General features: G+C 40.6%; 2 protein-coding genes across 2 annotated transcripts; both read right to left on the bottom strand.

Moving 5' to 3' along the window:
• Positions 1–2235: 2235 nt before the first annotated feature.
• LOC139367846 (interferon-induced protein with tetratricopeptide repeats 5-like) lies at positions 2236–5486 on the bottom strand. Its single transcript, XM_071106182.1, has 2 exons — positions 5443–5486; positions 2236–3664 (listed from the first exon to the last, which is right to left on the bottom strand). Exons 1-2 carry the CDS (start codon positions 5445–5447, stop codon positions 2236–2238), a joined length of 1434 nt encoding a protein of 477 aa, XP_070962283.1. The 5' UTR covers positions 5448–5486.
• Positions 5487–9780: 4294 nt separating this feature from the next.
• On the bottom strand, positions 9781–14253 carry LOC139367452 (interferon-induced protein with tetratricopeptide repeats 5-like). The gene is made up of 2 exons (XM_071105665.1): positions 14196–14253; positions 9781–12350 (listed from the first exon to the last, which is right to left on the bottom strand). Exons 1-2 carry the CDS (start codon positions 14198–14200, stop codon positions 10922–10924), a joined length of 1434 nt encoding a protein of 477 aa, XP_070961766.1. The 5' UTR covers positions 14201–14253; the 3' UTR covers positions 9781–10921.
• Positions 14254–15590: the final 1337 nt, after the last annotated feature.

Here is a 15590-nt window from a genome sequence, read left to right as displayed (position 1 = left end):
GGGGGTTGGGCGTGCAGGCGGCTAGGGCTGGCTGGTCGGTCTGGGAAAATTTTTATATAGAGAGTTTTAATAAAGACAATCAAAAGTCTTTGTATTTTTTTCAAGAGTTGTTCAGTTGTTAGGCTCTTGGTCAAAGGTGCAACACAATATTTATTATTGAATTACCTTTGGTCTAGTTCAGTCTTATTAATCACGTAAGCATTTTGAATAATGATCTCTTACCTAGCTTGATGACTGTGGGTATTTTTGCTTACTTTTTGTTCTAAACGGAGACAGCATATTGGATTGTGTAAAAATCTTTAAATTACCTTTAGATGCTCAACAAATTCTAGGAGAGGACCCCCTGACACACTGCCAGGTTAAGGAACTTTTCGGGAACTCGTACTCTTCTGTAAGCGTCATTGAAACTACAACATGATCAATGTTCGACCTTAACATTTGATAACTATACAACAGAACAGATGAATAGGAATGACATTTACTCTCACTGGTGGCTAAAAATAACTACCTGAAAGCCACACCCCTAATAAACTACACCTCCAGTGTTCTGATCTCAGTAACCCATCAGCGACAACCCAGCACCCAGCATCAATAACCCAACAGTTTTTAAAGAGAACAACCCAACTAAGTGACCCATCGCCTGCAAACCAGCAGTTGGGTCAACCAAACAACCCAGTATGTTTTGGTGTAGAGGGGCAAAGCTATTGAGATGTAAAAACATACAGTGTGCTTAAAGTTTGGGCTCCATCCGTGGCAAATGCTCAGTCAAAATAGAGCAGAAAAATCAGCAGCATTCTACTTAGGATATTACGACGTTAAGAGACTGATTCATGATCTCTCACTTTGACTTTTTAATCTGAAGCAAGCTTTCTTTTATTCGTGGCCTTGAAGAATTCGCAGGGAAATTGCATTAGGCCTACATAGCCTATCCAATCACTACACTTGTTAATATCTGTAATGAAATATGTTTTATTTAGTTAAGGAATGTATCTTTAAATGTGAACAACATCAAAATATTATTGTCTTATTTGACAAGGTTGGTTGGTTTTTGGAGCAAAGTAGAAAGAAGCACGTTAACAAGCTCAAAGATCATCAAGTTTATGGCAGTATGTTTTATTATCTCTTTCACAATGTTAATGCCAGTTACAAGAGCAACAACAGTTGAACGGTCGGTGAAGATATCTAATCAACTACCTGAAAGGTGACACATCCAAAGACATAAAAACATGTTTTCCTAAAGTAATACATTCTAATTAAAAAAAATACATGTTGGAATTTTACACAAAAAAAATCGAACATAAGAAAAATGCACGCAACTTGAAGTTACTGTTACACTTTATGATTAAAACCATTTAAAATGCATGTAGCAGTACTCCAATAAGCCATGTGTTGTGTAACAATATGTGTATTTCTCAGCACCAGTATATCTTACAAGACTCTTTTCGATGTTAGGAGAAAGACCAAGGTCATGGGTTGAAATGGGGACCTGTTTTTATCCTCTTATCTTATCCCAACATGGAGTTAAAAGCCATCAAACACACTCTGTCCACTTGTGACAACCAGTCCCATTGCGGGTTTGGATGTCACACAGTATGGGGTTGGTTGTCACAATATTTGCTAGTAGCTTATTCCTTTACTTGATCAAACAATATTTCTAACAAAATTCAGCATTTTATGCCGTGAGGATAACACGTGACATTTTCAGTGAATTTGTGTGTGTGTGTGCTTGCACATGCGTGTGTGGGTGTGTGACAGAAAACATGTGTGTTTGAGAGAAAAGCAACGAAGGGAGCTCTTTATATCACAAGAACAAAATAGCTTGCAATTTATTGTATACCGGGGGTGGCAATGTTGAAAGTGACAACCAACCCCGTATTCCATGTGACAACCATCCCCAACTACACCACCCCCCAATGCTAATTAAGATGTTAGTTACCACATGACTTGACCTAGGAATTTAAATATCTCTCCCTTTCCTTTTTTCAACAAACATCCTTGTTCATGGATACTCTGATAATTCAAACATTTACAAAGAAAATGTCATACTTTAAAAAAAAACTTTTACCTATGAAAAACACAAATTCATCTCACCACAATGTTTTGTCATGTTGACATAAATTGACCAGGTGGATGAGTTCTTTCAAATTCATACATTTTAACCTTCCAATTATTACACAGCGCCATTTCAATTGGGAGTAATTAGCACTGTGACAACCATCACCGGTCTCCCCTATATCATATCAGTTTCATTCCTTTGCCTAGGGCATCTGTAAGGTCATCTGTGTCTGAAGAGTGCACCTCGACTCTCCTTGGCTCTTCAGCATTCCTGCCTTTTTTGTCTTCAATTGCGAGGAATTCCAAAATCTCAGAGGCATCACCAACTGTCTTCTTTTTAGTCTGACACCACTCTGCTATCTGCATCAGTATCTTCCTAGCCTTATTCCTGTGCCAACTCTCAATCGGAATCTGGTAGGCCTTTTTGAACTGGGTCACAGCACCATACACGTCTTTCTTCTTGTAGTACAGAAACCGTCCGAAACAGGAGTGGCATTGCTGCTTGTCTGAGTCACTAAGGGACTCATCTTTCAGCAGGATGGTGAAGATCTTCATCGCCTCCTCCAGCTGGTAGTTGTCTCCGTAAGCCTCAGCCAGGTTCAACCTGAATTGGACGTTGGATGGCTTCAGTTCCACAGCTCTGGAGAAGTGATGGATGCAGAGCTCCATCTTCTCTCTTATCTGGCGTGCGTTGACCCATCTCCCTTCCCTCTTCTGCTCAGACATCTGGTGGAACTGCTGTTTGTGACACAGGCCGATTTGGTAATGCATGAAGGGGGAGTTTACAGACAGTTCGACAGCTTCCTCCAAAACCTCCAGGGTCTCATTGATGTCCGCATGCCTGCAATACTGGGCCAAGTAATATGTGACGTGAGGCACGTCAGGAGACAGTCTGAGGGCCTCTTTGATGAGTTTCATGGACTCATGTCGACTTTGGTTTTGAAGCTGCACAGCTAGTAGGACCATGATTTCAGTGTTATCGGGCTCTAAGGATAAGGCTTTCCTTAGCTGAGTAGCACCTTCAGTATGCGCCAATCTCTCTGTTCCATCCATGGCTAATCCCTCCAACCTGTACAGGACCATGGCATAGCCCACGTTGAAGGATGCATTGTCTGGTTCTTCCTTAAGAGCTTTCTGAAAGCTCTCCTTTGCCCCCAAATAAAATAGCCCCCCAAGCCTTAGAAAACTCCAAGCCTTCTCACCATGTATTGAAGGTAAGCTGCCTTGAATAGCAGTCGTAACACCCTTATTGATGTTTTCCAGCTTTCCAATGTAGGCATCCACATCATTCATGTTCCCTGAGTGATAGTGAACCCATGCAAAGTTAGCATAGGTTACCAGTAACTCTGTATCATCCTGTCTATTCTTCAATGCACTCTCAGCCTTGTGGAGATACTCAAGAGCACTAACATTGTTTTCCTCCAGGTGGCTCAGAAAGGCTAGTAAGTTGAAATATATGGCATGGTTCAGAGTGCTGAACTTCATGATGCGATCCAGAAGTTTTTCAGGGAGGCTGTCCCGGTCCTTGATGTCATCCTTTTCTATTCCCCATGTAAAGTGACACTCAAGTGCTTTCAGCTTCACTTCCATATCTGTTGTGACAGAAGCGCTATGAGAAAAAAGAAAAATACCCATTAGTATTTGTTATTATAATATTATTATTAGCCCATCATTGTTGTCGTTGTTATCAGCCATCATCATCCTCATCATCATCACAACAGCATGGACAGTACCAGTCAAAGGTTTGGACACACCTACTCATTCAAGAGTTTTTCTTTATTTTACTTTTTTCTACATTGTAGAATAATAGTGAAGACATCACAACTATGAAATAACATGTATGGGATTATGTATTAACCAAAAAAGTGTTAAACAAATCAAAATACATTTTATATTTGTGGTTCTTCAAATAGCCACCCTTTGCTTTGATGACAGCACTGCACACTCTTGGCATTCTCTCAACCAGCTTCATCTGGAATGCTTTTCCAACAGTCTTGAAGGAGTTCCCACATATGCTGAGCACTTGTTGGCAGTTAATGTTGAGATATGTCTGTTGCTTGAATTTATTTGGGCTGCTTTTTCTGTGGCTGGTAAATCTAATGAATATATCCTCTGCAGAAGAGGTAACTCTGGGTCTTCCATTCCTGTGGAGGTCGTCATGAGAGACAGTTTCATCATAGCGCTTGATGGTTTTTCGACTGCACTTGAAGAAACTATTGTTATTGAAGTTATTGAAATTGTCCGTATTGACTGACCTTCATGTCTTAAGGTAATGATGGACTGTCGTTTCTCTTTGCTTATTTTTGCAGTTCTTGCCATAATATGGACTTGGTATTTTACCAAATGGGGCTATCTTCTGTATACCACCCCTACCTTGTTACAACACAACTGATTGGCTCAAACGCATTAAGAAAGAAATAAATTCCAGATATTAACAAGGCACACCTGTTAATTGAAATTAATTCCAGGTGACTACCTCATGATGCTCGTTGAGAGAATGTCAAGAGTGTGCAAAGCTCTCATCAAGGCAAAGGGTGGCTACTTTGAAGAATCTCAAATATAATATATATTGTTTTACACTGTTTGGTTACTACATGATTCCATATGTGTTATTTTATAGTTTGATGTAGTAAATAGAAAAACCCTGGAATGAGTAGGTGTGTCCAAACTTTTGACTGGTACTGTATATCTTTAAAAAAAATATATATTTCTTTATTATTTTCCCCTAACCTTACCACTCTCCCCTAATTGGAGTAAACTAATGGACGACAACACATAGGTTTCTACTTCCAGCTTATACGTACTTTATACACTTTACGGACACAATATATTTTACAATAGTTATCTTTTGTTTGTTTTTCCTTCATCTACCCTCAACCCCTCTGATCTATCTCAGAAGACCATCCAGTTAGATTTTTATTTGCCATATATTTTTAACTGTGCTGTTTCACAAAAGATCTGAACCTATGTACATTTTATGGACACAGGATATTTTACAATAGTTATCAAGGATTTGTGTTTTCTTTTGGGGATTGTTTCACCATGCTTACTTTCCAACATGTTTGAGTGTTGATTATATTGGTAATATTGGTCGATTCATTTCTCTAGCCTTATAATTTGTTTTGTGTTATCCAGATGGAAGGTTATTGCACACGAGTAGGTGGATTGAAGTGCTAATATTTAGTCAAATTTACAAAAATGGAATATTCTGCTTTTATCTTGAGACGTTCTGCAGCAAAGTGTTCAGTCCACCATAACTCCACTCTCTCTTTCTCACTCATAACACAACAACATTGTTTATTATTGTGTTATATTAAGTACATTAGAGAGAGAGATTATGTATGTGCATGTCATTCAAATATGTTATAATTTTTGTAAAATTCTTACCTCATTTTACAGTCAATGGCAGAGAAGGAAGGCAACAGTATTGAGATAATAACACTCAGAAACACTACCCACATCCTGTGAAATCAAAGCTTTTCATTTAGCAGAAAGGAAAACGAAACTGATACGTGCTTGCCATATACAGTGGGGAGAACAAGTATTTGATACACTGACGATTTTGCAGGTTTTCCTACTTACAAAGCATGTAGAGGTCTGTAATTTGTATCATAGGTACACTTCAACTGTGAGAGACGGAATCTAAAACAAAAATCCAGAAAATGACATTGTATGATTCTTAAGTCATTAATTTGCATTTTATTTCATGACATAAGTATTTGATCACCTACCAACCAGTAAGAATTCCGTCTCTCACAGACCTGTTACTTTTTCTTAAAGAAGCCCTCCTGTTCTCCACTCATTACCTGTATTAACTGCACCTGTTTGAACTCATGGATTAAAATCCTGCAGCGCACGCAAGGTCCCCCTGCTCAAGCCAGCGCATGGCCAGGCCCGTCTGAAGTTTGCCAATGATCATGGAAGTTTGCCAATGACCTCTGGAGAGCCCTGCGGTTGCGGGCGGTGCAGTTCCCGTACCAGACGGTGATACAGCCCGACAAGATGCTCTCAATTGTGCATCTGTAGAAGTTTGTGAGGGTTTTAGGTGCCAAGCCAAATTTCTTTAGCCTCCTGAGGTTGAAGAGATGCTGTTGTACCTTCTTCACCACACTATCTGTGTGGGTGGACCATTTCAGTTTGTCAGTGATATGTACTCTGAGGAACTTGAAGCTTTCCACCTTCTCCACTGCCATCCGATCGATGTGGACACCGGGCTGCTCCCTCTGCCCTTTCCTGAAGTCCACAATCTACTCTTTTGTTTTGTTGATGTTGGGTGAGAGGTTATTTTCCTGGCACCACACTCCCAGGGCCCTAACCTCCTCCCTGTAGGCTGTCTCATCATTGTTGGTAATCAGGCCTTCTACTGTTGTGTTGTCTGCAAACTTAATGATTGAGTTGGAGGGAGTACAGGAGGGGGCTGAGCACGCATCCTTGTGGGGCCCCAGTGTTGAGTATCAGCGAAGTGGAGGTGTTTTTTTCCTACCTTCACCACCTGGTGGTGGCCCATCAGGAAGTCCAGGACCCAGTTGCACAGGGCGGTGTTCAGACCCAGGGCCTTAAGATTAATGATGAGCTTGGAGGGTACTATGGTGTTGAATGCTGAGCTATAGTCAATGAACAGCATTCTTACATAGGTATTCCTCATGTCCAGATGGGATAGGTCAGCGTGCATTGCGATTGCATCATCTGTGGATGTATTGGAGCGGTAAGCAAATTGAAGTGGGCCTAGGGTGTCAGGCCGGGCTCTGTCTGGGCCACTCAAAGACATTCAGAGACTTGTCCCGAAGCCACTCCTGCGTTGTCTTGGCTGTGTGCTTATGGTCGTTGTGCTGTTGGATGGGGAAACTTTGCCCCTGTCTGAGATCCTGAGCGCTCTGGAGTAGGTTTTCATCAAGGATCTCTCTGTACATTGCTCCGTTCATCTTTCCCTCGATCCTGACTAGTCTCCCAGTCCCTGCAGCTGAAAAACATCCACACAGCATTATGATACTGCCATCACCATGCTTCACCGTAGGGATGATGTCAGGTTTCCTCCAGACGTGACGCTTGGCATTCAGGCAAAAGAGTTCAATCTTGGTTTCATCAGACCAGAACATCTTGTTTCTTATGGTCTGGGATTCCTTTAGGTTCCTTTTGGCAAACTAAAAGCGGGCTGTCATGTGCCTTTTACTGAGGAGTGGCTTCCGTCTGGCAACTCTACCATAAAAGCCTGATTGGTCGCGTGCTTCAGAGATGGTAGCCCTTCTGGAAGGTTCTCCCATCTTTACAGAGGAACTCTGAAAGGCTGCTCTTCCCTGTTTGGCTGGACAGCCAGCTCAGGGAAGACTCTTGGTGGATCCAAACTTCTTCCGTCTAAGAATGATGGAGGCCACTGTGTTGTTGGGGACCTTCAGTGCTGCAGACATTTTTTTGGTACCCTTCCCCAGATCTGTAACTTGACACAATCCTGTCTCGGGGGTCTACAGACAATTCCTTCAACCTCATGGCTTGTTTTTTGCTCTGACATGCACTGTCAACTTTGGGACCATGTCCAATCAACTGAATTTACCACAGGTTGACCCCAATCAAGTTGTAGAAACATCTCAAGGATGATCAATGGAAACAGGATGCACCTGAGCTCAATTTCGGGTCTCATAGCAATGGGTCTGAATACTTACACAACCGGTAAAACGTTTTAGAACACCTACTCATTCAGTGGTTTTTCTTTCTTTTTACTATTTTCTACATTGTAGAATAATAGTGAAGACATCACAACTATGAAATAACACGTATGGGATTATGTATTAACCAAAAAAGTGTTAAACAAATCAAAATAAATGTTTTATTTGTGGTTCTTCGAATAGCCACCCTGTGCCTTGATGACAGCTTTGCACACTCTTGGCATTCTCTCAACCAGCTTCATGAGGTGGCTGCCTCTCGGGCTTCCTTGCCAGCCGTGTTCCCACATACCGCTGGTTCCTTTCTCCGGCTGCCTCTGCTCTCCTAGCTGCCTCCACCTGTTCTCCACCTGATCTCCTCCCATGTGTAGACTCCCTTGCCGTCCAGAACATCCTCCCATGTCCAGGAGTCCACCTTACTATGCTGCTTGGTCCGTTGGTGATGGGACGTTCTGTCACGGCTGGCTGAAGGACTGGACCAAGGTGAAGCATGGTAAGCGTACATTTTCTCTTTATTCAAAAATTACGCCGACAAAACAAAGAACAAAAACCAAACCGTGACGCTTTGGACTATGTGCCCTGAACAAAGACAAAGTTAACTTCCCACAAAACAGGTGGGGGAAAAGAGTACCTAAGTATGGTTCTCAATCAGAGACAACGATAGACAGCTGTCCCTGATTGAGAACCATACCCGGCCAAGACATAGAAATATAACATAGAAAAAGAACATAGACTACCCACCCCAACTCAGCCCTGCCCACCTAACACGAAGACATAAAAATAAACTAAGGTCAGAACGTGACAGTGAGATACATTTTATGGCGGATTTGCTGTTTCTGTGTGTTAATGTACTTTATATTTGCGGTGTATATGTTTCTTTTAATTATTTTTTTTGTTTCCAATTTAAAAAATGAATGTTGTGAACTGGGAAGGAAATTGTGTTGCGAGGGAGTTGAGTTATTGACTAAACTGGTGGGGGTTGGGCGTGCAGGCGGCTAGGGCTGGCTGGTCGGTCTGGGAAAATTTTTATATAGAGAGTTTTAATAAAGACAATCAAAAGTCTTTGTATTTTTTTCAAGAGTTGTTCAGTTGTTAGGCTCTTGGTCAAAGGTGCAACACAATATTTATTATTGAATTACCTTTGGTCTAGTTCAGTCTTATTAATCACGTAAGCATTTTGAATAATGATCTCTTACCTAGCTTGATGACTGTGGGTATTTTTGCTTACTTTTTGTTCTAAACGGAGACAGCATATTGGATTGTGTAAAAATCTTTAAATTACCTTTAGATGCTCAACAAATTCTAGGAGAGGACCCCCTGACACACTGCCAGGTTAAGGAACTTTTCGGGAACTCGTACTCTTCTGTAAGCGTCATTGAAACTACAACATGATCAATGTTCGACCTTAACATTTGATAACTATACAACAGAACAGATGAATAGGAATGACATTTACTCTCACTGGTGGCTAAAAATAACTACCTGAAAGCCACACCCCTAATAAACTACACCTCCAGTGTTCTGATCTCAGTAACCCATCAGCGACAACCCAGCACCCAGCATCAATAACCCAACAGTTTTTAAAGAGAACAACCCAACTAAGTGACCCATCGCCTGCAAACCAGCAGTTGGGTCAACCAAACAACCCAGTATGTTTTGGTGTAGAGGGGCAAAGCTATTGAGATGTAAAAACATACAGTGTGCTTAAAGTTTGGGCTCCATCCGTGGCAAATGCTCAGTCAAAATAGAGCAGAAAAATCAGCAGCATTCTACTTAGGATATTACGACGTTAAGAGACTGATTCATGATCTCTCACTTTGACTTTTTAATCTGAAGCAAGCTTTCTTTTATTCGTGGCCTTGAAGAATTCGCAGGGAAATTGCATTAGGCCTACATAGCCTATCCAATCACTACACTTGTTAATATCTGTAATGAAATATGTTTTATTTAGTTAAGGAATGTATCTTTAAATGTGAACAACATCAAAATATTATTGTCTTATTTGACAAGGTTGGTTGGTTTTTGGAGCAAAGTAGAAAGAAGCACGTTAACAAGCTCAAAGATCATCAAGTTTATGGCAGTATGTTTTATTATCTCTTTCACAATGTTAATGCCAGTTACAAGAGCAACAACAGTTGAACGGTCGGTGAAGATATCTAATCAACTACCTGAAAGGTGACACATCCAAAGACATAAAAACATGTTTTCCTAAAGTAATACATTCTAATTAAAAAAAATACATGTTGGAATTTTACACAAAAAAAATCGAACATAAGAAAATTGCACGCAACTTGAAGTTACTGTTACACTTTATGATTAAAACCATTTAAAATGCATGTAGCAGTACTCCAATAAGCCATGTGTTGTGTAACAATATGTGTATTTCTCAGCACCAGTATATCTTACAAGACTCTTTTCGATGTTAGGAGAAAGACCAAGGTCATGGGTTGAAATGGGGACCTGTTTTTATCCTCTTATCTTATCCCAACATGGAGTTAAAAGCCATCAAACACACTCTGTCCACTTGTGACAACCAGTCCCATTGCGGGTTTGGATGTCACACAGTATGGGGTTGGTTGTCACAATATTTGCTAGTAGCTTATTCCTTTACTTGATCAAACAATATTTCTAACAAAATTCAGCATTTTATGCCGTGAGGATAACACGTGACATTTTCAGTGAATTTGTGTGTGTGTGTGCTTGCACATGCGTGTGTGGGTGTGTGACAGAAAACATGTGTGTTTGAGAGAAAAGCAACGAAGGGAGCTCTTTATATCACAAGAACAAAATAGCTTGCAATTTATTGTATACCGGGGGTGGCAATGTTGAAAGTGACAACCAACCCCGTATTCCATGTGACAACCATCCCCAACTACACCACCCCCCAATGCTAATTAAGATGTTAGTTACCACATGACTTGACCTAGGAATTTAAATATCTCTCCCTTTCCTTTTTTCAACAAACATCCTTGTTCATGGATACTCTGATAATTCAAACATTTACAAAGAAAATGTCATACTTTAAAAAAAAACTTTTACCTATGAAAAACACAAATTCATCTCACCACAATGTTTTGTCATGTTGACATAAATTGACCAGGTGGATGAGTTCTTTCAAATTCATACATTTTAACCTTCCAATTATTACACAGCGCCATTTCAATTGGGAGTAATTAGCACTGTGACAACCATCACCGGTCTCCCCTATATCATATCAGTTTCATTCCTTTGCCTAGGGCATCTGTAAGGTCATCTGTGTCTGAAGAGTGCACCTCGACTCTCCTTGGCTCTTCAGCATTCCTGCCTTTTTTGTCTTCAATTGCGAGGAATTCCAAAATCTCAGAGGCATCACCAACTGTCTTCTTTTTAGTCTGACACCACTCTGCTATCTGCATCAGTATCTTCCTAGCCTTATTCCTGTGCCAACTCTCAATCGGAATCTGGTAGCCCTTTTTGAACTGGGTCACAGCACCATACACGTCTTTCTTAGCGTAGTACAGAAACCGTCCGAAACAGGAGTGGCATTGCTGCTTGTCTGAGTCACTAAGGGACTCATCTTTCAGCAGGTTGGTGAAGATCTTCATCGCCTCCTCCAGCTGGTAGTTGTCTCCGTAAGCCTCAGCCAGGTTCAATCTGAATTGGACGTTGGATGGCTTCAGTTCCACAGCTCTGGAGAAGTGATGGATGCAGAGCTCTCTCTTCTCTTTTATCTGGCGTGCTTTGATCCAACTCCCTTCCCTCTTCTGCTCAGACATCTGGTGGAACTGCTGTTTGTGACACAGGCCGATTTGGTAATGCATGAAGGGAGAGTTTACAGACAGTTCGACAGCTTCCTCCAAAACCTCCAGGGTCTCATTGATGTCCGCATGCCTGCAATACTCGGCCAAGTAATATGTGACGTGAGGCACGTCAGGAGACAGTCTGAGGGCCTCTTTGATGAGTTTCATGGACTCATGTCGACTTTGGTTTTGAAGCTGCACAGCTAGTAGGACCATGATTTCAGTGTTATCGGGCTCTAAGGATAAGGCTTTCCTTAGCTGAGTAGCACCTTCAGTATGCGCCAATCTCTCTGTTCCATCCATGGCTAATCCCTCCAACCTGTACAGGACCATGGCATAGCCCACGTTGAAGGATGCATTTTCTGGTTCTCCCTTAAGAGCTTTCTGAAAGCTCTCCTTTGCCCCCAAATAAAATAGCCCCCCAAGCCTTAGAAAACTCCAAGCCTTCTCACCATGTATTGCAGGTAAATTGCCTTGAATAGCAGTCGTAACACCCTTATTGATGTTTTCCAGCTTTCCAATGTAGGCATCCACATCATTCATGTTCCCTGAGTGATAGTGAACCCATGCAAAGTTAGCATAGGTTACCAGTAACTCTGTATCATCCTGTCTATTCTTCAATGCACTCTCAGCCTTGTGGAGATACTCAAGAGCACTAACATTGTTTTCCTCCAGGTGGCTCAGAAAGGCTAGTAAGTTGAAATATATGGCATGGTTCAGAGTGCTGAACTTCATGATGCGATCCAGAAGTTTTTCAGGGAGGCTGTCCCGGTCCTTGATGTCATCCTTTTCTATTCCCCATGTAAAGTGACACTCAAGTGCTTTCAGCTTCACTTCCATATCTGTTGTGACAGAAGCGCTATGAGAAAAAAGAAAAATACCCATTAGTATTTGTTATTATAATATTATTATTAGCCCATCATTGTTGTCGTTGTTATCAGCCATCATAATCCTCATCATCAACACAACAGCATGGACAGTACCAGTCAAAGGTTTGGACACACATACTCATTCAAGGGTTTTTCATTATTTTACTTTTTTCTACATTGTAGAATAATAGTGAAGACATCACAACTATGAAATAACATGTATGGGATTATGTATTAACCAAAAAAGTGTTAAACAAATCAAAATAAATTTTATATTTGTGGTTCTTCAAATAGCCACCCTTTGCTTTGATGACAGCACTGCACACTCTTGGCATTCTCTCAACCAGCTTCATCTGGAATGCTTTTCCAACAGTCTTGAAGGAGTTCCCACATATGCTGAGCACTTGTTGGCAGTTGATGTTGAGATATGTCTGTTGCTTGAATTTATTTGGGCTGCTTTTTCTGTGGCTGGTAAATCTAATGAATATATCCTCTGCAGAAGAGGTAACTCTGAGTCTTCCATTCCTGTGGAGGTCGTCATGAGAGACAGTTTCATCATAGCGCTTGATGGTTTTTCGACTGCACTTGAAGAAGCTATTGTTATTGAAGTTATTGAAATTGTCCGTATTGACTGACCTTCATGTCTTAAGGTAATGATGGACTGTCGTTTCTCTTTGCTTATTTTTGCAGTTCTTGCCATAATATGGACTTGATATTTTACCAAATGGGGCTATCTTCTGTATACCACCCCTACCTTGTTACAACACAACTGATTGGCTGATTGGCTATCTTCTGTATACCACCCCTACCTTGTTACAACACAACTGATTGGCTCAAACGCATTAAGAAAGAAAGAAATTACAGATATTAACAAGGCACACCTGTTAATTGAAATTAATTCCAGCTGACTACCTCATGATGCTCGTTGAGAGAATGTCAAGAGTGTGCAAAGCTCTCATCAAGGCAAAGGGTGGCTACTTTGAAGAATCTCAAAAATAAAATATATTGTTTTACACTGTTTGGTTACTACATGATTCCATATGTGTTATTTTATAGTTTGATGTAGTAAATAGTAAAAATAAAGAAAAACCCTGGAATGAGTAGGTGTGTCCAAACTTTTGACTGGTACTGTATATCTTTAAAAATATATATATATTTCTTTATTATTTTCCCCTAACCTTACCACTCTCCCATAATTGGAGTAAACTAATGGATGACAACACATAGGTTTCTACTTCCAGCTTATACGTACTTTATACACTTTACGAACACAATATATTTTACAATAGTTATCTTTTGTTTGTTTTTCCTTCATCTACCCTCAACCCCTCTGATCTACCTCTGAAGACCATCCAGTTAGATTTTTATTTGCCATATATTTTTAACTGTGCTGTTTCACAAAAGATCTGAACCTATGTACATTTTATGGACACAGTATATTTTACAATAGTTATCGAGGAGTTGTGTTTTCTTTTGAGGATTGGTTCACCATGCTTACTTTCCAACATGTTTGAGTGTTGATTATATTGGTAATATTGGTCGATACATTTCTCTAGCCTTATAATTTGTTTTGTGTTATCCAGATGGAAGGTTATTGCACACGAGTAGGTGGATTGAAGTGCTAATATTTAGTCAAATTTACAAAAATGGAATATTCTGCTTTTATCTTGAGACGTTCTGCAGCAAAGTGTTCAGTCCACCATAACTCCACTCTCTCTTTCTCACTCATAACACAACAACATTGTTTATTATTGTGTTATATTAAGTACATTAGAGAGAGAGATTATGTGCGTGCATGTCATTCAAATATGTTATAATTTTTGTAAAATTCTTACCTCATTTTACAGTCAATGGCAGAGAAGGAAGGCAACAGTATTGAAATAATAACACTCAGAAACACTACCCACATCCTGTGAAATCAAAGCTTTTCATTTAGCAGAGAGGAAAACGAAACTGATACGTGCTTGCCATATACAGTGGGGAGATCAAGTATTTGATACACTGACAATTTTGCAGGTTTTCCTACTTAAAAAGCATGTAGAGGTCTGTAATTTTTTATCATAGGTACACTTCAACTGTGAGAGACGGAATCTAAAACAAAAATCCAGAAAATGACATTGCATGATTCTTAAGTCATTCATTTGCATTTTATTTCATGACATAAGTATTTGATACATCAGAAAAGTAGAACTTAATATTTGGTAAAGAAACCTTTGTTTGCAATTACAGAGATCATACGTTTCCTGTAGTTCTTGACCAGGTTTGCACACACTGCAGCAGGGATTTTGGCCCACTCCTCCATACAGACCTTCTCCAGATCCTTCAGGTTTCGGGGCTGTCGCTGGGTAATACGGACTTTCAGCTCCCTCCAAAGATTTTCTATTGGGTTCAGGTCTGGAGACTGGCTAGGCCACTCCAGGACCTTGAGATGCCTCTTACGGAGCCACTCCTTAGTTGCCCTGGCTGTGTGTTTCGGGTCGTTGTCATGCTGGAAGACCCAGCCACGACCCATCTTCAATGCTCTCACTGAGGGAAGGAGGCTGTTGGCCAAGATCTCGCTATACATGGCCCCATCCATCCTCCCCTCAATATGGTGCAGTCGTCCTGTCCCCTTTGCAGAAAAGCATCCCCAAAGATTGATGTTTCCACCTCCACGCTTCACGGTTGGGATGGTGTTCTTGGGGTTGTACTCATCCTTCTTCTTCCTCCAAACACGGCAAGTGTAGTTTAGACCAAAAAGCTATATTTTTATCTCATCAGACCACATGACATTCTCCCATTCCTCCTCTGGGTCATCCAGATGATCATTGGCTAACTTCAGACGGGCCTGGACATGCGCTGGTTTGAGCACGGGGACCTTGCGTGCGCTGCAGGATTTTAATCCATGAGTTCAAACAGGTGCAGTTAATACAGGTAATGAGTGGAGAACAGGAGGGCTTCTTAAAGAAAAACTAACAGGTCTGTGAGAGCCGGAATTCTTACAGGTTGGTAGGTGTTTAAATACTTATGTCATGCAATAAAATGCAAATTAATTACTTAAAAATTATACAATGTGAGTTTCTGGATTTTTGTCTTAGATTCCGTCTCTCACAGTTGAAGTGTACCTATGATAACAATTACAGACCTCTACATGCTTTGTAAGTATGAATACCTGCAAAATCGGGCAGTGTTTCAAATACTTGTTCTCCCCACTGTATGTCCATTCTGCCAACAAGCTATGAATGAAGAAG

This window comes from Oncorhynchus clarkii, chromosome 16, assembly GCF_045791955.1.
Source record: "Oncorhynchus clarkii lewisi isolate Uvic-CL-2024 chromosome 16, UVic_Ocla_1.0, whole genome shotgun sequence".
Classification (NCBI taxonomy): Eukaryota; Metazoa; Chordata; class Actinopteri; order Salmoniformes; family Salmonidae; genus Oncorhynchus; species Oncorhynchus clarkii.
Note: the sequence above shows the minus strand (reverse complement) of the source record. Positions and strands in the feature narration are given on the sequence as shown.